Genomic DNA, 21,154 nt, shown 5'->3' on the forward strand with positions numbered 1-21,154 from the left:
AAAGGAAATGAGATTGGTCAAGCAAGACCTACCCGCAACAAACCCATGCTGGGTATCCCTCAGGATATTGCCTTCAGCTAGTCTGTTAAAGATGGCCTCTTTGATAATCTTTTCCAAGACCTTCCCCAGGATAGAGGTCAAGCTGATGGGCCTGTAGTTTGCCGGATCTACTTTCCTCCCTTTCTTGAAGATAGACACGACACTGGCCCTCTTCCAATCTTTGGGCACTTTACCAGAGTGCCAGGAGCTCTCAAAGATCTGTGCCAGGGGCTGAGCTAAGATGCTTGCCAGCTCCTTGACTACCCTTGGGTGTAACCCATCAGGGCCGGCTGACTTGATGGTGTCCAGCCTGTCAAGGTGTTCCTTCATGAGGTCAGTTTCGATGGAGGGCAAGGAATCTCCCTCACCTGGGCCTCCCTGAATCACAGTGGGCAAGGGCATCCCATGGCATTTGTGAAAAAATGATGCAAAGTATCCATTTAGCAAATTCGCTTTTTCCTGGGTATTGGTTGTCAGCTGTCCCCTCTGGTTTAGCAGGGGTCCAACGTTGCCCTTGCTTTTCCTCCAGCTCCCCACATGTCTGAAAAAGGACTTTTTATTGTCCCTGATATTTGTAGCCAGTTGGAGTTCCATGGCAGCCTTGGTTTTCCTGGTTTGCTCTCTGCAGGTCCGGATCAGAGCAAAGTATGCCTCCTTGGTGGTGGGTCCAGTCCTCCATCCTTTGTAGATCTTCCTTTTAAGATGCAGGAGGTCCGCCAGTTCCCTGGAGAGCCAAGGGGGCTGTTGTGCCCTTTTGCTGCCTTTCCTCCAAGACGAGATAGACTTTGCTTGCGCATCCAGGATTGCTCCCTTGAGGAGCAACCACTTGTCCTGAACTCCCCTCTCCTTTGGGTTGTGGCCCTTTAGGGCCTCTCTGACAAGCCTCCTTAGCTTGTCAAAGTCAGCTTTCCTGAAGCTGAGGACTTCTGTATTACTGACTGACTTGCCAGCTTTACGGCAGATGGTGAAGGTGATCAGCTCATGATCACTGTCATCCAGCTTCCCTTCGATCATTAGGTCGCTGATTAGGTCATCCCCAGTTGCTAGTATGATGTCGAGCAGCGCTTTACCTCTTGTCAGCCTGTAGCCTCCCTGCGTCAGCTAGAGGTCATCCATGCATGAGAGAAAGCTTTGCGACCACTCGGATTTGGCTGAGCGCTCCTCCCATGAGATGTCTGGGTAGTTAAAGTCTCCCATGACAACCATACACCGGGAGCGTGCCGTCTCAGCTAATTCCCTGGTGAACTCTTGGTCAAGGTCTTGACCCTGGGTAGGGGGTCTGTAGTAGTTGCACTGCAGTTGTGCCAGCAGCTCTGCTATTACTCCAGCTAATTCCCTAAGTACTCTAGGATGAAGATCATCAGGACCTGTTGACTTAAATACATTCAACCCTTCCAGATGCCCCTTTACTAGTCAGCACAAACAGTTGGTGGGCTGGTGTCTATACTGGGCTTACCTAAGGTCCCAATGAGATGTGTATTTGTAGTCATGTCCAGGAACACAGATGCAAAGAAATCATTTAGAAACTCTGCTTTAGTCATCCTATCAGTTACCAGTTGCCCTAGTTCATCCTGATGGGGCCCTAAGTTACCCTGCACCTTCTTTTTGTTTCCTATATACTTAAAGAATGACTTTTTGTTATCCTTAACTTTTGCTGCCAGCCTAAGCGCCATTTCTGCTTTGGCTCTCTTCACCATTTCCCTGCATGCTCGAGCCAAGCATGTATACTCCTCCTTGGTGTATTTGTAACACAACAGAAGTACAGTGGCTATAAACTGCTTTCAAAATGGCCCAAACTGGCTTAAGATAAACCTGGATGGATGTAGCATCAGACTTAACTGATTTAGGTTAAAACAGTTTATTGAACTTCTGTCCTAGATCCCTTCCAGATTCAAGTCTTCCAGCATCCCAGGTTGCTTTGCACCTCCCCTACAAAACTTCCCTTGTAGAGTGGGCAGGCTAGCCTTGGCCCAAGCTGTTTACTCCAGCCCAGCAGGGAGGCATGCTCTAGTGCCCCCCAATTTCTGGCCTGGGCTGCTGTAGGCATGCGGTTGCATTTCCACAATCATAAGTGAATGTCGGTTCACTTGCTTATTGGTTCAGTCTACGCAGCTTAGACTAACCTGCAAAGATTGAATCAATTCAGCCTCTGGCTTTTAGACTGTTTGTACTTAGCCTTAGAGTCTCTATTTTAGAGTTACATTTATATATGTAAAGACATGCCATTGTGCATTACAGTCAGAGAAAAAGGGGAGGAAGACTGTTCAAGAGTTTTTTCAAGAAAATAATTTAGTTCCAGGTACATTTCATTGTGTGTTTTTCATTTGGCCTGGGCTATTGCAGGAGGGCAGACAAGATGATTATAACGATCCCTTCTGTCCTTAGAATCTATGATATCTATTGCTGCACAACCTATGGCGCAAGTGTCACAAGTGGTACAGGCAACCTGTGTGTGTGGCATGCAACAGATCAGGGAGGGGACAAGCAGCACAGTAGCATTTAGGGCAGGGAGCAGAAAACAGAGCAGGAAATCAGGCAGGGACCACAGGGAAGGGAGAAGAAAGTAGAGGAGGAGATTGGACAGGAAGCACAGAATAAGAAGCAGAAACAACAGCAGATCAGTCAGAAGGGGATCAAAGTGGCACTTGAGGAGGGTGCAAGGCCAACATGTGGCATGTCTGCCAAAAGGGTTCGTCTCCACTGTTGTACAATATTTTATCTTACCGGCTGTTCTGTTTCTAGGACCGTCAGTTCTAAGCACTCCTAATGCTTCCCTGTTTCAGTCTTTGCAATGGCAACAGTTCAAGTCACAGTCAAACATTATATGCCAAGAGGTTTAAAATTTTTGCCATAAAGACCTACCATGTAATTTATTTTTAATTCATTCAGCCTTACGGCTGTCCAGTATCAAAAAGAAACAGAATACATTCTGCTCCAGAAACCTGTGCTTTCCATCAAAAAGAAAACCTGGAAACAATGGTGACCCCCTGGTGTGCTAAGCTCCTATTCACATTTCAAAAAACGTGGCTGTATTTTTCAGATCTTTTGCTTTATTGCCAGTGCTAAGTCCTGTTTTGACTAATAAATACCTTTCATCCCTGAAGCCCAACAAAATGCTTCTTAATTTTAAGTCATGAATTACTTGCTCTGTGATATGAGCAGTATTTTTGCCATCAATATGCTTAGTGGACTTCAAAATGTTGTTCTTAGTATGCAGGACATTTTATTCTAAAAAATAAATTGTATAAATATTTGTAAACACTATAATCCATTTCAGCTGTGGCAACAGAACAGTCTGGTAAACACAACAGTATTCCCAGAGATCAATAGAAGTCCGTAAATATTACAAGCAAATAAAACATATCCTATTTCATGTTGCCTTAGCTTTGACTAAAGTAAAAGGCTTGCGAAGGAAACCTACAGAGACAACAAGATTCCAGTGGCATATGCATGAAGGATCCAATGTCAAATTCTGAAACGGTAAGGCAAGAAGCATTAGGGACCATACATACCCATCTGCATGGCACTGCGAGGCTGGCCGGCCGTTGGCTGAGCTGAATACCTCAAACAGTTATTCGTCTGAGGAGAGGCTGTCTGTAGCTGAGGATGAGTCTGAGGTGCAGTGATTGGAACAACTGGTCTGACAGCAGTGGCTGGGTTTGTAAGACTTGCACCTCCTGGATGAACAGCTCCTGGGCTTCCTTTTGTTGCCTGAGACCCTCCTGCTATACTGTTCCTGGGTTGGCTAGCTCCTACAGGTACTCTGTGAACAAATGAAATACAACATGAAAACTCTGTTAAGCCACTTGGATAACTATGTCTTACATCTGCTGCAGTGATGAATGCCATAAACTACAGGAAAAGCTTGAAGCTAAATATGATACCAATTAATGTACTGACATAAAATAAAGGTTAAAGTTATATGTTATTTTATTTATATTTTCTATAAAGATAATGCATTTTGCTGGAAGTTTGTATTTTGCTTTCTCAAGTTCGATTGTTCCATTACAAGTGGCATTAAAACCAGAGAGATGGCCTTAACTAGAACTTCTGCTTCAATTTATTTCAATAGACATCTTAATTCAAATGAAATGAATGTCTCAAATGCTATTTTGTATCTCTAGGCCAGTGGTTTCAAACTCTGACAGACTGAACACCAGCAATTTAAAATGATACAACCTTAAGTACCACCAGCAAATTTTTGTCATATAAAGTAATTATAATACATCTGTTAATGCACTGACAGGTTGTCTGCGTACCACTGGTGGTACCTGTACCACAGATTGGGAACCGCTGCTCTAGGCTGTTTTGTGGGTGAGAATGGAACAGGAATTCAAATAAGCTATGGGTCTGTCTTCTACATAAATGCACGGGGGAAAAGATGAAGAGCCTCACCTCCCTACATTATGCTGCACTATTCAGGTTTCAACATCATGTTTCAAGTGAGGACCCTCTAAAACAGATGATGGGGCCTCTGGGTTTGGTTTTTCACATGAACTATTCAACTAACTTTAGTTCAGACATGTGACAAGGGAGCTCAGAGGATGAGTGCTCTCAGCTGACCTCGCTCGATGAGAAATACTGTGAAACATGAATGAACAAACAAAACGGAATCAAATAAACAACTCCCAGCCCTGGCAGCTCTCCCATGGTGTGTACATTTTCCTTCTTTCAATGTGCTTGCTCTGGGAGATCTCTTACTTACCCATGGGCAAGCAGAGAGAAGGAACTGTAGGATCTAGGTTGTCTCCTTGTTGAGCCAGCTCAGTAGAGATCTATTCTCTTGTCAGCCACATCTCATTCCTTCCCTCCACCAAGCTTGCAGTCAGCAGAGGGGTAGGAAATGCCACACAGAAACCACCCCCTGCACTGTAAAGTTATGTGGACGTTTATGCTGCATTCACCACTGAGATATGCAAATATTCCCCACTTCCATTTCACCATTTCAACTGTTGGGAAATGAAGTAGGCAGGGCCAAGCATTAATCTGCTCTCCCCTGTCTCCTTCCCTATACTTAGAGCTATAAGAGAAGGAGGAAAAAGATAGCAGAGGAGGGAAAATGAGGGGGAAGAGATGCAGGAAGGCTAAGAGAGTGAATGGGACTGAAGGAAAGGGAGGGGAGAGCAGGAAATGAAGATGCCACCAGGCCGGGAGGTTGGGAGTTGGATAGATGAATCTAGTCAGGAAGCAAAAAAGTGAGGTGCAATGCGGCAGAAAGGTGGGAAGGGTGGGGAAGCACTGAACATACAAATTAGATGGAAAGTAAAGGCCAAACCATAAAATAACATAAATCTTAAAGGAGGAGTTCACAGAGGAGAGACTCAAAAAATGAAAAAATACATTTAAGAAGAATGATATTGCATCTGACAGAAAGAATGAACACAAACACTCACTGAACAACTCAACAAGATACAGGCAAGAGGACAGACTATTAGGAGAGAAATAAGAGAGAAGGAAGGAAATAATACAGAGACCTTGGAACTTCATCCCTGTACCTCTTAAGTTTGCCTTATTTCTGTTGTTCTGGATTTATTTTAATGGTGGTTTGACTTTTCTTTTTTTTCACCGGGAAAAACTTGACTATTCCCTGCCCACCTCCCAGCCCCAACTCCAGACGGGAAGGGGTGATGCACTCTGGATGCTGCGTGTCACCCTCAATTACATCCTGAAGACCTGACAGGTGAGAAATGAGAGTCCATGAGAACTGGCAAAGTCACAGACAGCAGATTTCATTTGCCACTACAGCGAGATGCAATATATACCCACAATATATGTACCAAGAAGCCCTATACCCCCAAGTAGGGCCTTGCTCACACTGACACATACAGGTTTAAAAACACCCCTGGGACTTTCCCCAGGAGTCCTACCAGCAGGGGGAGCCTGAGAGATCTTTGAAACTGCTACATTTTTTGTGTCCCCAGAATTCATCTTCTTCCTAGCCAGCCTTGTCTGGGCTCCCCAAATTATGTGTTTCAGCATTTCCCTCAGGGTGGACTTTGATCTGCTGGAAACTCACGCTGGTATTCTGCCAGTACATGAATCAGTCCCAGCGTGCTTAAATTCTGTGCTGCTGATAGTTAATTGCTTTGGAGTTGTGGGGGGAGGTAGAAGGCAAGGCAAGTGTCATCTTTTATTTTGCTGATGCTAGAAAGGGGAACAGAGTTACTTGAAGGCTATGACAAAGGAGAAATTTTGTTACTGTCACGTTGTTCTTGTTTTCCCTTCAGGTGCTTTGTACGTGAACAGAATGTTTTAATTACACATTTGTTTCTAATGGATCATAAAATTAGTCATAAAACAATTCTCAAGCTCGTAGGAAGCAGCTTTGCCCTTTAGCACTTCTCAGCATCTTGTTCAAGCTTCCATATGCTGCAGTTTGCAAAACCTTGCTGATTTGGATCACCAATACCGATGTCATGAACCTTTTTTGTTTATTGGTTAAGAGACAGAGTCAAGTGTTAGATGCAGCCAAATTACTATATCAAATTTAGGTGAATAAAATCTAAGTTTAGGAACAAAACAATTAAAGCATTAATTAGCTATAGAGTTAATGCTTTTTGGGCTGCAATGCAACTTGAAAACTGTCAGTCAGACTGCAGGTGAGGCAAGGTGAAAACAAGGTTACATTTCCTATGTCTCTCTTTCCAATCTATGTTTGTCTTCAGTTTTGTCTATACCGCAAATGATATACCACACGTGAACTGGAGATGGACTAAATCACAAACCATTTATCAGACCATTCTCAAAACTTTAGAGTTGTCAGTTAAATGGGATCTAGATGAGAAATATTCGTCACTGGTTTTGCAAAACTAAAGTCCCCTTTTTTTCTTTTTCCTCATCTCCTTCTGTATCTGCAGCAGAGATAACTAATCAGGAATCATTTATCAAAGTCAGCTTCCACATCTGAAGTCTGAAGGTTTAAAAATTAAATCTCGATCCAAACAAGCTGGCATTTTTGATTTTACAAGAGCAAAATATAAACAATGTGAAGTTGCGAAACATACCACAACCAGTCCTTTTTTCACGCATCTCTATTTTAAATTGCTTTGGTTCCTTTTTTAGATATGAACTCCATAGCCAACTAGCTATTTAAAACAATGGGCTATGCACTGCTGATCAACCACAAGCATAGTCATTTAAAATGATTAGCAATGTCTCCTGAAACAATGAATAATTCTTAAACCAAAATCAATGAACCAAGGTACCAGGGATGCCTCAAAGAAAGCTTTTTGTAGAAGAGCATGTCATTTAAAAACAAATCTGTCCCTTCTTCAATCTTCCTTACCTGCAACCTCCTGCCCCTTCCCCCATGAATTGCTAAACCAGAAATCTCTGGGCAGCAGTCCTCACCTGGAAACTGGAGTCACATAGTTGCCTGGAAAGACTCCAGACATCCCAGTTCTCAGAGATGTCCCCTTGAACCAGCCATCCTGACACTTCTCTATGACCCGATACATTTCGCCTTTACGGAGCTCCAGCTCGTCATTCTTCTGAGGCTTGTATGCATACAGAGCTAAGTAGCTGCAGGGAAAAGTTCACATGCACAGAGAAAAGAAATGATGCTAGAAAAAGTGTCAATCAGATTCTGATTTCAGTCTTATAGTGCAGAAAGTGCTGTGACATGTATGCTGCCTAGGAATGACTGAGACACATAATTAAAATCCACACAGAATAGTGAATGGTATTGGAGCAGGTCAACTAACCACTACTATTCATCCTCACTCCTAAAGTGATAAAAGGGGAACCACCAAGGATTAAAAGGCAGTAATTTAAAACTTGACAAGTAATATGTTCCTCCCAGTTAATCAGTGGAACTCATTGCCACAAGACAGCACTGAAGCCAAGGGCTTAGCATTAGTTATAGGACTGGACACGTGTATGGATAGAGAGAATATCCAGAATTACAATATTAAGAAGTTTTTAAAAGCCTGGTATTTGGAAGGGATGTATGTCCTCATGCTTCAGGGCAAGAGCCAACCTCTGACCATTTAGGTTAGGAAATTTCTCTTAGAGGAATTTTTACAAATGTCCCCTGAATAATTTTCTATACCTTCCTATGCAGTATCTTTGAGTGATCAGGATCATAAAAAAACAAAACAAAAACCCCCAGCCCAAACCACCACCAGGCTAAACAGACTATTGGTCTTATCCTGTATTATGTTTTTCCCCGCTATTCATGTGAATAGGACAATCCTCATCTTAAAAACTAGCATGAGGCACAAGTCATGAAGTTCTTACTGAGGCAAAAGTCCCATTTAAAATTAATGAGTTTTGTCTTTAGTAACAACTAGAATTTGACCCTAGTGTTAAGCTATTTAGTATGCTTATAACCACTTAGTTGTGATATCAGTATGCAAAACTTTCAATATATTTCATTACAGTTTTATTTATTCCCTTTGTTTAGGACCTTCCTTTTCATCTTTCTTTTGTTCTTCCTCCATTACTTCAGGGCCTTGTCTCATGTTATGAAGTGACTACAACTTCTTTCCTCTGAAGGTAGTTCAGACTCTTTGGAGAGATGCTTGTTAAAAATTAAAAATGGTTGCTTGTACACTGGGGAATAGTTATGAAGCTGGTTAAATAATAATAATAAAATAATAAAGAATAGCAAAAGCACCCAAACAAAACAACTGTTATCTTGTAAGTATCAGCGTTTGACATTTTCCCCTTGCTGCAGATACTAAAAAGGAGATTTCTAATTATTACCAGTCATGGTTGTTCATGCCTGAGTGTTGATTTACAGCTGTGAAGAAGGACTAGAGCACATGGGTAAATGCTATGAAAATGGTATTTACACTATAACATACAGCAGAATACCTACATACTGAGGCAGGGCAAGAAGTTCAATGTGGACCTTGTATCAGAGAAACAAATATATAATGAAAACTATAACCAATGTGATTGTAAGCTTCCAACCCATTAAAATGATGCATGGCTTCTTCCTCTACTCTCTAGGAAATATAATTGAAGAATAAATCCTGTTAGTTTTCCCTATTCTACCCTTTTACGATACCAGTAGATTTTTTTATTTTTATTTTGCAGGCAGTAAATAAATAGCAGTAACGAGCAGAATACAAAATATTTAGTAACAGCTCCCGTGGGCATGCTTAGGTTGATGTGCTTGGCTCCATTTACCATGTGCACAGGGTACAAAGACCTAATCAAATAATTATATTTCATTAGCCAACAGACGGGAGAAACCATCCTGCATATTCTTCGTTCAGTTTTTATAATCAGGTAGCGTTGATAAGGTCTGTTGTTGCTTGCCTGACAGAAAACATGAGGCTGCATATGAACTGAAGAACATTAAAATGCATCTGCCTGACATGAAATAATGCTACATGCATCAATGCTCATCCCTCATCACTGTACTGTTAGAATACGATGAAAAGTGCTGAGACTGCACAGACTGAGATAAAAAAGAATGGCTTGGATTAGTAATTTTCTAGGTATTAGTTTTACAGTGGGCGATATTCAGAAGTCAGGTGTAAAATGGCATAACAGCCTAATTCAGACTGCCTTAGAACAACTTAACCTTTTTATCGACATAAGGGAACCTATACGTGTTCCTGACACTGGGTCCGATGCATTCTAGCAGCCTTGGTGTTACATGTATTCAGTGTCCTTGCATTTCAAAATGGCAGCAGGGTGGGCTTTAACTAAAGCTTGTCAAATGAGCTTTAGTTAAAGCGCCCCCACCTCCATTTTGAAACGTGGGATGCTGAATACACAAGACACTGCAGGTGTTTTAATTAGAGCAGCTCCCAATAGCAATTCTAATTAAATCCTGCCTTCCCCCTAAAGCAGGTGTAAAGATGCCTTAAGAGAGTCTATACTGGTGTCACTTACCTGCTAAGGCACTAGAATTGGGTAAAGAAGTTTAAGCTAAACTAGAGTTTGAGGTACTTATCTTACATTGTTCTCCAACGCTAAGTACAGACAGTCAAAAAGCCCAAGGCTGAATTGATTGTCTTTGCAGGTTAGTTTAAGCTGCCAAGATTGAACCAATAAGCAAATGAACAGACATTCACTTTTGATTCAGGAAATGCAGCCACATGTTTGTAGTGGCTCAGGCCAGAAGCCAGGGGGATGCTACAGCACGGCTCTCTGGCATGTGGCCAGCATGGGCTGTGTGTTCACTTCCTTTTCCTGCTGTCTCTGAAGTCTCTGGGATTTGCAGTCCAGACTCACAGCAGCAAGACTCTGAACGGTTGCTTACCAGTTCCTCTTTCTGCTTGCAGGTGCCTCTGGGATTTGTAATACACAGTTGCAGCCAGCACTAAGTAAGCAGGGCAGGACAGCTCCATATTCAGGGGAAGGGAAGTTTAACTCCCCTTCTGGCCCCAGACCTGAATAGGGGTTTGCCTGGGAGAAGGTGGGAGGGTAGTGAACCAGCCAGCAAGGCCAGTGAGCCAGCCTTGGTCTGTGGAGCAGACAAGACAGCCCAGCCCAGCCCAGCCCAGGGCTGCAAAGCATGCAGGGATGCTGGGGAACTCTAATTTAACTTGAACCAGGAAGGGGTCTGGAAAAGAAGCTTCATAAACCAGTTTGACCCAAACCAGTTAAGTCTGACACTACATTCAATCAAGTTTATCTTAAACCAGTTTCAGCCATTTTGAAACTTGTTTACATGCACTGAATTTCTGTTCTGTTACAGGTTTAAACCAATTTCTGGTCACTTAAACCAGTTTATGTGTAACTTATTTCTCTAGCCTAAGTCTCCTGCTAGTTACACCTCTCTTTTCTGACCGTTGGCCATTTATATTTCACCTCATATAACTCAGACTCAGAGCCAGAGTTGATAAGTGAGTCCAAAGAAGCCAGTCAGTCCAAAGAAGTCTAAGTTAGACATTTGCACTTGCTAAGAGGACCAAAAAGCATATACATTATACCAGATTAGATGCACTCACTTCTGAATTTGACCCAATCTGCATATAGCACACAGGTAAAAATAACATCCACATAAATAAAGGAGTTCTGGTTATTTTTTACTGGTAAGAGCACATCTCAAGTGATTCCTTATGTCAACAGATGGTGGGCATTACTTCATCCATAGTCTTATCATATTATTTTTATATATATAGGATCAACTATGTGCCATTTTAAGCAGTGCCTTCTATTGCTTACCCCTGCATGACTCCTCCATACAGCCACTATACCAAAACCTCAAAGACAATGTAAGCCCCTGCAACTCCACCTCTTCCCTTCCTACCCCAAATTCTCAAAGATTAATCAATGAAGTGTGGATGTAACATTAAGGGTGAAATTAAAATTTCCCAAATGGTGCTGCTGCAGTCCTCCCATTCTCCTTTCTCCTTCCCTTTGCTCACTGTCATCTCTTGATGTACTATAATCAGTTTAGAAAACTATGCTGCTCCCAATAAAGTTAATGGGAACTTTGCCATTAGATTTTGCAATTTTTCTGCTATTTTTTTTTCTCTTATTTGTTTGAAAGTGTTAACACAGACCTGTGTAGTTGTAAAATAAGATAGGCTTAAAACTAATCTGTATAATAAAACAGGACTATTTCTAGATCCTTCACCTTGGGTAAGCTTGGTTTTGTTAGTGACAGAAACAATGCAACTATTCATGTTGAATATCATTGTTTAAATGCTTTCACATTGAACCATGCAGGTTTCTTTCATGCCCAGGTTACCTGATGACTTGACATTTCAAGTAATCTGCTGGTTTCCTCACCTTTATAGAATTTTTCCGTAGGAGCATTTAGAAAAGTGTTGAGTTTGACACTATGTCCAACCTAAGCAAATACTGCAAACTGTTGTCAGCAGGGATAGACTCAAAGCATCAAAGAGTGTTATCCCTCCTTCTATCAGGGTCTAACAATACTTCTTGAATGTGGCTGACAACATCCAGACGATTGGGGCAACTGCATTCAATATCTGTTGACTAGGAGAAGGCATAAGAGAGTCACACCTATTGTCAAACATAGCTGAATACAATTCTACTGCAGCCAGCTTAGCTCAGGAGCAGTAGTTTCCATGTTCTTTTTTTTTTTCTGGGAGTGTCATAACAGAGAATCAAGAATAGAAGCTCTGTTTCCTGAGACCAGTTGTATTTGAATCAGAAAACCTATGAATTGCCTGCTTCTCATCATTGTCTAGTTTTTAGATGTTAAAAAATCCACTAGCTAGTGCTGTGTGGCTAAGAGGAAAGTGTGAAAACCCTCAACCTCACTAAATGGAACAAAATGCTGTATCAGGCAGTGTCACAATAGTGATACAATGTGTTAGAGAGAAGGACTCTTGAGTAAATGATTGCAAACTGTTTTGCCTCAAACGGCCTCTACCAGAAATTCCAGCCTTAAAGGGAGGTTATGGCTGAAAAGAGTAGGCTGTGACTAATTATAACCTAGAATTTGCAGTGCTCTATTTAAGGGTCTCTCTGTAATCCCCTTTTGGGGATGTAACCTGGCTTGTAAGTATAAAATGAAAGTCAGGGTCATGAAGCAGATGTATATACTTCTGGGTTTTTTAAATTATTTTTAATATAATTAAAAAATGGCCTGATTGCAGTACATAGGCACATGGCAATATTGCAGTTTATTAGTTCTTCATATGAAGGGAGTGCTCTGCTTGTTGTTTAATTCAACAGACTTGTAAAGTGAATGTAGTACTTATGGTAGATACCAATGCCAGAGAAACGGTATATTCTGTATATCATCTGCCGGCACTGTGGGTGCTTATACACGTGCTCCACAGCATTTTAATTAGAACATGTTGGAGCAGACGCAATTAGAATGCCCCAGACTGGATTAGAACACTCAAATTAGAACACTCCAGCGTCACATGTATTCAGCATCCTGCCTTTCAAAACTCATCGAAGGAGCTTTAGATAAAGCGCCCCCATGGCCATTTTGAAACACAGGATGCTGAATACATGTGACACTGCGGCATTTTAATTAGAGCAGCAGTCCAGGGGTCACTCTAATTAAAACCACCTCTGCCACACTGGAGCATGTGTATAGACAACCTATAGGACAAATCCAGGCAGAGACATAATTAGCAATGTTTGTCTGAAGTCCTAGGCCCCAGCATTCAACCTGATCAGCAGATCAGGGTGGCATCCCTCCAAAGACAAAAGGAGAAAAATCCAGCCACCAAGCCTGTAGAACAACAACAGAGAAGCTTTGCAGAGCATTAGTTTGACCTCTGCAGAGAAGATAAGGATCAAAATACCTAGGAGACAATGGATCTGTTGGTCAGTACTTTGCTTAGTGGAGGGGCGGGCAATTATTTCAGGTGGAGGGCTGATTACTGAGTTTTGGCAAGCCATTGAGGGCCGCATGACAGGCAGCCAGGGGCAGATAAATATTAATTTTCTAATTTTTGTAGGGGCCCCATGGGCCAGATAGGATGACCTGGTGGGCCGCATCCAGTCCACGGGCCACATTTTGCCCACTCTGGCCTAGTAGCATGCAGAGATCCCCTTACATCTGAGCCCTAGGCACTGTGGAAGGCATTGTAGCTTTTTGCACAGTCCTGCCATTCCTGGCAGAGCAGAACCACAATCTGGTCAGTCCTAAGCAGTAGAAAAAGTAGGGGAAAGATTTGTCCCAGTGTATATGTAATCACAGCATTATCACAGGAACTTCAAGGTATGACTGCAGGGAAGGATGTGATCCTTTTACCAGAGCCTCTGAACAGTGTGGGGTGTGCTGTGCCCTCTGAGCTTGAGTGCCTGATTTTATCTGAGCAGGATGATTAAAAGCTGATTTTTTATGATTGGCTCTCAATTTTCTATTCTGTTTATAGCAGATCCGTCACCTTGCTTTAAGTTTTATGTGTGAATTTCAGATATTATTTTAGGATGTAATACATGTGTGCATAAAGTTCCATTGTTTTTTAAAATACCTATTTGATTGGAAGAAGGGGTTCAGTAGTTTAACTAAGCAGCAGCCAAGTTTTAGCCACTGGGCTAAAAAAAATGTACTACGTATAATAGATTCTATCACTCTCTGCCCTATCTCATCAACCTTCTGTTCTTGCAAATACTATTTAATAAGCATATATTGTTATTATGTTCTTGTATTTAAAACATTCATTTCATGTCTTTGTTTATGGTACTGAAAAAATGTAATTGGAATTGGGTTGTTTGTATGGTTAATGATAATTGTCTCAGGTGTTCAATTGTAGCGGAGTTCACCTTCATAAAAGCTTTATTTAAGGCAGCAGATTTTCTGTAGCTGATAGGCACTCTATTTGCTTTGAAATGATTCATATGGCTGTAATAAATATTCTAGAAGTCTAAAAGGGCTGTGTATGGAAAGGCGACCTGGCCTTTCACTGTTCATTTTTCAGTTTTAGCAGAGGTTGGGTCATGTCTGAGACTGAGATAACTATTCTGAAATCAACTCTTTCAAATTACACACACACACACACACGATTTACAAAATGCTCGCCTGTGATTAAGATTAGCTGGCTGCTTACATATTGAGGGGGAGCTGGACCTTTGGCGGTGTTCCCTGATCTCCAATTATTGCACTTGTTCTGGGTCCAGCCATTGTAGCTGTTCCAATTGAAGAGGAATCCTGAAATCATAAAAAAATCACAAGTAATAAATGAAAGACATTATTTATTTCCTAAAACAGAACAGGGTGCGGGGCAGGAATGGGCTGCGGGGAACATATCCTTTGTTATTTTCAAATCAAAGCGTATTTCTCAGATTTGCTACCTTATTTATACCACATAACAAACTGATTTTTTAGGCTCAGAAATTCCAAGAATGCAATTCTGGCACACAGGACAGTAGCTATATTAGCTCCATTTCCACATCACGTCAAAACAGTTCAGTTGTAACTTGCATATGAACCTTAAAATACTTAGAAAGCAAATCTACTTGGCTAGCTTATAGAATGGGTTCAATGTGGATGCTCCTGTGGTATTGCATGCTTTGATAAAAGGAACTCACTAGGAAAGTAATTTTATATTCATATTTTTATCCTTAACATTTCCCTTAAAATTCACGGGCTTGGTGAATAATAGATAAATATTCACTCAGACACATATGACCTCATATGAACATTGTTATTTATGGTCAAGAACATTTAACTCCTTAAGGAAAGGAGACCAACTAACAGGAGATGGTGTGTTGCCACATGGCTAGACAGCACAGATTGGGATTTAGGAGACTTGTGTTCCACACCATATTCAGCAATTGGCCTGCTAGGTAAACACTGACAAGTCACTCAACTCTGTGAGTCTCAGTTTTACTGGCTGTAAAATGGAAAGAATGCTACTGACCTACCTGGTTAGTGCTTTGAGATTTATACATGAAACAGGATAAGATTTCTTGTTAAACTCTAATTGTAATAATTCATACTTCTTAATTTATCTTGTGTTCAGTCATGGCTCCTGAAACATTATAATTTAAGAAAGTATATATAAAGGGCTTACTCCTCCTGTAATGGCAATGCACTCACTGCCTCTGAAATGGTGCTGTTTAGTTTTACTAAAATGCTAAATAGTTCAAGAATACTTATCCTGTTGAATTAGGAATGGAATTTTGGCAGAAAGAAAATAATTACACAAGCCAGAATTTAGCCAGGATACTGGAGCTAACACCCGTGATCTTTTTAAAAGCATGACAAATGACCTTCAATAATTACAACTGGTCAACATCTCTGGTCAAGAACACACCAAACTGTAGCACTGATTCAACAGTACTCACTATTGAACTACCAATAGGATCATGAGTTTTCCTTGAAGGCCTCCCACAGCAGGAAGTTGATGTTTACACTCAAAGCAAAGGCCTAGTCTAGGGAAAAAATGAGAAGAAAACAAAACCATTTCTCCCCCAGTGAAACCCACTGAAAGTGGTAGGGCTGTATGTCGATGAAAAAATAATCTGAAGTTGTGAGCTGAACCCCATGCCTCAAAGTGAGGTTCATTTTCAAGATCAGTAGGGGGAAAAGGGGCATAACCCCTTGAAGGAGGATTTCCTCATTCTCCCTCTTTGCAGCAGCAGCTTCTTCAGCATTTTGGGGAAGGGCAAGTAAAGAACTACAGAAGGAGCCCTGAAGAAATCCATCAGTCCCTAAATAGAAACATTTCTCTCCACCATTTTGGGCCAGTCAACTCCTACATTTCTACCCTTGAGATTTGCAGCTTTTTTGGGATTGTGATTTTGCGAAAGAAACAGTGCTATGGTCCCATTGGCTGGGACCGTCTGTAGCATCATTAGGGGTGGACAGCAGCTCTATAAGCAGAAAGAAACTGACAGCTTCTTCCCTGGTTAGTTATGTTACTAAAGTTGTTAGCTTATTAAATTAGACTTCATGTTTCATTTTTCTTCCTGCATGTCTGAAACAATGGGGTTCTTAGGTCTAAGCCAGAGTTATATTTGAGTTGAAGAAACTGTATTATAAGTGGTGCAATCTACAAATACAGAATCAAGCGTGACTTTTAGATCACAGCTTTGGTCTCCAGGCCTGGCATTTGGGACCCCCACTCTCACATAGTCCTTTTCACTTATAAACGAACAAGGTACCCCAAAATGCAATTAGTATTCTGACTGGAACCGCGCATCAAATTTCTGGTATTTGCGCAGATCACAACACTGAAGTTATCAAGATGCAAAATAGCTTTTTGTGTTACAGCACATTGAACACATCATATGAACACATCATATAACAACTTAAAAAAACACCCCTAAATATTTCCCACCAAATCCAGTAATACACCCATTACTCTGTACAAATCTGGAAATCACATCTTTAACTGCACTAAAGGCTCACTGAAGACAACAGAAGTTGGGGTTAAACAGCACATCTCAGGATCACGCTACAAGACCCTAGGAAAGTAAAAAAGTATTGGGCTCAAACTAAAATTGAAGCAACTCCAAGGTCTAAAAGGATCACATTCAAAGCACTGAAAACTAATATACCTACAGACCTACTGGTGACTTCAGATTGAGCTCAGCAGAAACTATAGGTGTATGTCTGGGGCCAATGTTTTGGTCTGTGCTTTTATGGTTGCCAAGAGATTGTATCCATTTGCAAGTTATGAAGTTACTGCCTTTAGGCTTCAGGAACCTGCACAAAACAATAGCAACAAAAATCAATGTCTCTCCCTCCTCTCCCCCCCCCCCCCCCCCAAATGTTGTGGGATGTTTCAAATTCACAGTTCTGACATATTATGGATACTCTGACATGTGACAAATGTTTATATCTTCCTTCAAATTTGCACTCCCTAATATTAAAACCTTCCCACAATGTTTTTACTGCACTGCCAATATGGGAAACAGGGTAGGTGCATCAGAAAGCAACAACAAGACAACAGAAGAGAAGAGCCTCAAACAAGTATTTATGCTGATCCACTTTTATTGTGTGCATAGTAAATAAATGGCTCATCATATCACATGCAGAGGTGGGTATGCATGTTTCTGGTTGCAGTTGTAGAAGGTAATTCTAGACATAATGCGTCTCTTTTCAAAGATTAGTGCTATCAATAGTCAGGATACCAAGGGAGCAGGCAGAGTTTGGACCAGGGGTGGCCAGTCTACAGCAGGAGTGCCAGACCGTGCCATGACAAGAAATGCAAAACCTGCCAACACATCTGCACCACCCCCACTTTTACTACACCCCACAACAGAGCCATCAGCATCCCAGGATCTTACAGCTGCACCTCCAGGAATGTAATATACCTCATCCAATGCACCAAATGCCCTGATGGAAAATACGTAGGAGAGACCAAACAACAATTGCGCACCAGAATGAGCGCACACCGGAAATCTATCAAAGACAGAAATACCCAGTTACCTGTGGGGGCACATTTCTCACAAGAAAACCACTCTCTCTCCAATCTCTCAGTCCTGATCCTCAAAGGAAACCTACAAAACACTTCCCAGAGAGGAGCCTATGAACTCCACTTCATCAACCTCCTGGATACTAAAAATCATGGACTAAATATAGACATTGGATTTCTGACACATTATAACCTGCCTGACATCTGACTCCCCAGGTATCTCTCCACTTTCATCCCCCTTCTCTCTTTCCGCTCCCCCCCTCCCCCCCGTCTCTCACCCATTGACTTCTCAACCTACATCTTCACTGACTACCTGTCTTGGATGCATACCAGCCCAGTCGCTGGCTTCTTTACTTTTTATTCCATCCAGGAAGAGCACACACCAACTGCTAAAACTTCCTTAGCCTGACGAAGGGTTTTTGAACCCGAAAGCTTGCTTAATAACTATTCTCCAACCATCTGGGTTGGTCTAATAAAAGATATCAGATTCACCCAAGGAACCTTGTCTGCCTATGTCCTTAGACCAATACAGCTACAACCTACACCCCCACAAATGGCAACTAGCACAGTGACAGGTAGAGCAAGAAGCAGAAAGCAAAGCAGTAAATTGGGCAGGGAGCACAAGAAAGGAAGCAGAAAGCAGAGTAGCAAATCAAACTGAGGAAGGAGATGAAAATGGCATTTGGGGAGGTTGTGGGGCTAATTTGTGGCATGCCTACCAAGCCAAAAAGGTTGGCCCCCACTGCTCTAGACTCCTGGGCCTTTTCATGTAAAATAGTGCTCTAGTTTTTAAAAAGTCTTGATATCTGGGTTTACTACTGAGGTCATAAAAGAATATGAGTTAGTTGACTCCAGCAGGGCACCAATATAGCTACATAAAAAATTCAGATCACAATTTGGTACAATTTGATGATTTGGTACAATGAATGATGATTGGCAACCTCTTCTCAACACTACTAAGAAACAAAATAATTTCTGAACTAATCTTAATTTCTAGAAACAAGGGGAGACGTGTATGGCAGTTACCTCTTTGGGGTCAGTTTGGAGTCTGTTGGAGGTCAGTAAGCATCAGTCTATCTCAATTTCATCTTTAATTCATTCCAAATAATTTGAACATTTGATCTTTAAAATTTTACCGCAGTTTTTTCCTGCCACAGTTCCTGTCTATACTGCGGCCACATACAGACATTCAGTTTCTCCTGAGAGAGACATTGCGTTCTCAGGAGAAACCATAAGTGTAGTGTACAGATGTTTGGAATTTTTCTCCCAAAGCAAAAATGGCCGCTTCAGGAGAAAAATAAGTTGGTAACTTCCAGGGTTAAATCACTACCATGTTCCTTTCTGACAGAAGCCACAGCACAGTCCTCCAGTACTCTCGGGTGTTTTGCTTCCACCCCTCCCACAGGCAGACAGTATGTTGCTCCCTGGACTCTACTACTGCAGCCAAGCAGGGAACAAAACACACCCCTTTCCAACCCTCAGACTGTGCTGCAGGAAGTCCGAGTCAGCAAATCAGGGCTGCCCTGTGCCCTGCTGTGTCTGTCTCTGGGCAGATGGAGGGAACCTGTACAGCTTGATGAGATGGTGTCAGGGACCCCCTGACTGCATAGCATCAGCACTGCAAGCTCTCTGATCTTTAAGGACTGAGCCTTTAAACGTCTGCTCAGGTGTCTCTGGGTAGTTTTTCTACCAGGAGAACAAACCCAGGAGAATTATCTCAGATCATCTGAATATATGGGTACACAGACTGTGTCTTCTCTTTCCCAGTGTGCTACCAGCTACAGTGCTGAAGACAGCAAGTCCCATTAGTATATCTTGCTGACACCCTTGATATCCTTGTACTATCTTCCTACTGATATGCCAAATGGCACTCCCAGTCATTAGTATCTACCTGTGCAAAATTGGGTGAGATGGCTGTTTACCTCATCCAGCCAGAATCTGTTTTTGGGATCAAATATTGAAACTATTTTTTTTTTTTTGCCCCATCAGGTAATATTTTCCCCCAGCTTCAGGCATTTGCTATTGATACCGTCTTTAATGATTTGTTTAAACTGCTTGGGTCTAGGCAAAAACACAGACTGCCTGGCTTCTTACTGGCTATTCAGTATGATTTTGCTATGACTTAGCAAGGTCATCTTTTTTTCTCCGTTTTCTGCATCACTCATTATTTTTTCCTTCAGTGTAATGGTTCCTGTGCAGAGCAGGTGCTGTACTGGTTAGGTCTATTATTTAGTTCCATGTGTAGTTGTTACTTTGGGGTAGAGGGACAGCAGACAATGCAAGGTTTCCATTGAGGCAGATGTAGTGCATTTGTTCTGCACAGTACAGTGCAATGTAAAGAATCCCTATAGCTAGGACCAGATCCAGGTTATAGGTCTGTGCTTGAGGTTCTGGCCCCAAGAATTCTGTGAAGATATTAGACTTCCAGGTCATATTTTTCTTTGAAATACTTTAGTAACCTTTGGGGTTGTATAGAAAACTAGACAAACATAAAAGGCAAGCATCACCAATGCCATGATATCTGCTTGCCCTAAAACAAGAAGTGTCAATTGCCCCATTTACCCATTCACATTAATACATTCTTTAAATCTGAAACATGTCTGACTGGCAGGACCACTGCTGGCACCATCCCAGCAGAGGAATATATTCAGGCCTCACTGCCGTTGTCCTCTTGTGACTTGGCTAGGATAGTATGAGCAGGGCCTCACCACACCACATCCCCTTTCTTCAGCTTGCATAAAGATAGGGAATGGGGTAGGTAGGGAACAGTGTACCATAAGGATAAGGAAGGGACCCCATGTGCCAGTGTGCCCTGGATCAGAACTGGTGGCAGTTAACACCTGTGGGAAAATGGGAATAAAGGGTCCTACTGCATGGGCTCTCTGCTGTCTGGCTCTCCACTGAGGCAGAAACTGAGTATTCACAGTACACTTCTTTAGATGCACTATACACTTTCATGGCCTAATATGAAATTTGGGGTTTAAAAAATTATGAATCTGTATCTAGTTAACAAAATGAAGCTTTTAAGTTGATTGGGTCAAATCAAGTTTGACCCCTTAGGGTCAAAATCTTCCATGTAAATGTTTCCTTTTCATTCACTGAATGGCAAACAACACTTATAAAAGACATCAAAGAACATAGATTTTTAATGTGTAGTATTTATGGCATACATTCTTGTGTAAATAATATGCTAGTGAGATATTGCTGGCCCTTGAGTCACTTCCAGAATATTATATAAAAACAGCCACAAAAATTATTGAAAAGGCTAGGAATGTAAAGGTAATGGCCAAGAATCTGGGATAAAACTTCATCCCAAGCTCTTTCCTTAGGGCTTTTTATCTCCTTTTCCCTTT

The 21,154-nt window shown here is 41.7% G+C and overlaps 1 protein-coding gene across 2 annotated transcripts in view; it reads right to left on the bottom strand.

The window, feature by feature from the left end:
• Nucleotides 1-21,154, bottom strand: part of SH3RF3 (SH3 domain containing ring finger 3) — a 316,210-nt gene that overhangs the window by 53,815 nt on the left and 241,241 nt on the right. For both annotated transcript variants that reach the window (XM_025215184.1, XM_025215185.1), the window contains 3 exons: nt 14,487-14,587; nt 7,390-7,560; nt 3,552-3,802 (listed from right to left, as the gene is read on the bottom strand). In XM_025215184.1, the coding sequence (XP_025070969.1) occupies nt 3,552-3,802; nt 7,390-7,560; nt 14,487-14,587 (523 nt within the window). The remainder of the gene's footprint in view (nt 1-3,551; nt 3,803-7,389; nt 7,561-14,486; nt 14,588-21,154) is intronic.

This window comes from Alligator sinensis, unplaced genomic scaffold (assembly GCF_000455745.1).
Source record: "Alligator sinensis unplaced genomic scaffold, ASM45574v1 scaffold1463_1, whole genome shotgun sequence".
Taxonomy (NCBI): domain Eukaryota; kingdom Metazoa; phylum Chordata; order Crocodylia; family Alligatoridae; genus Alligator; species Alligator sinensis.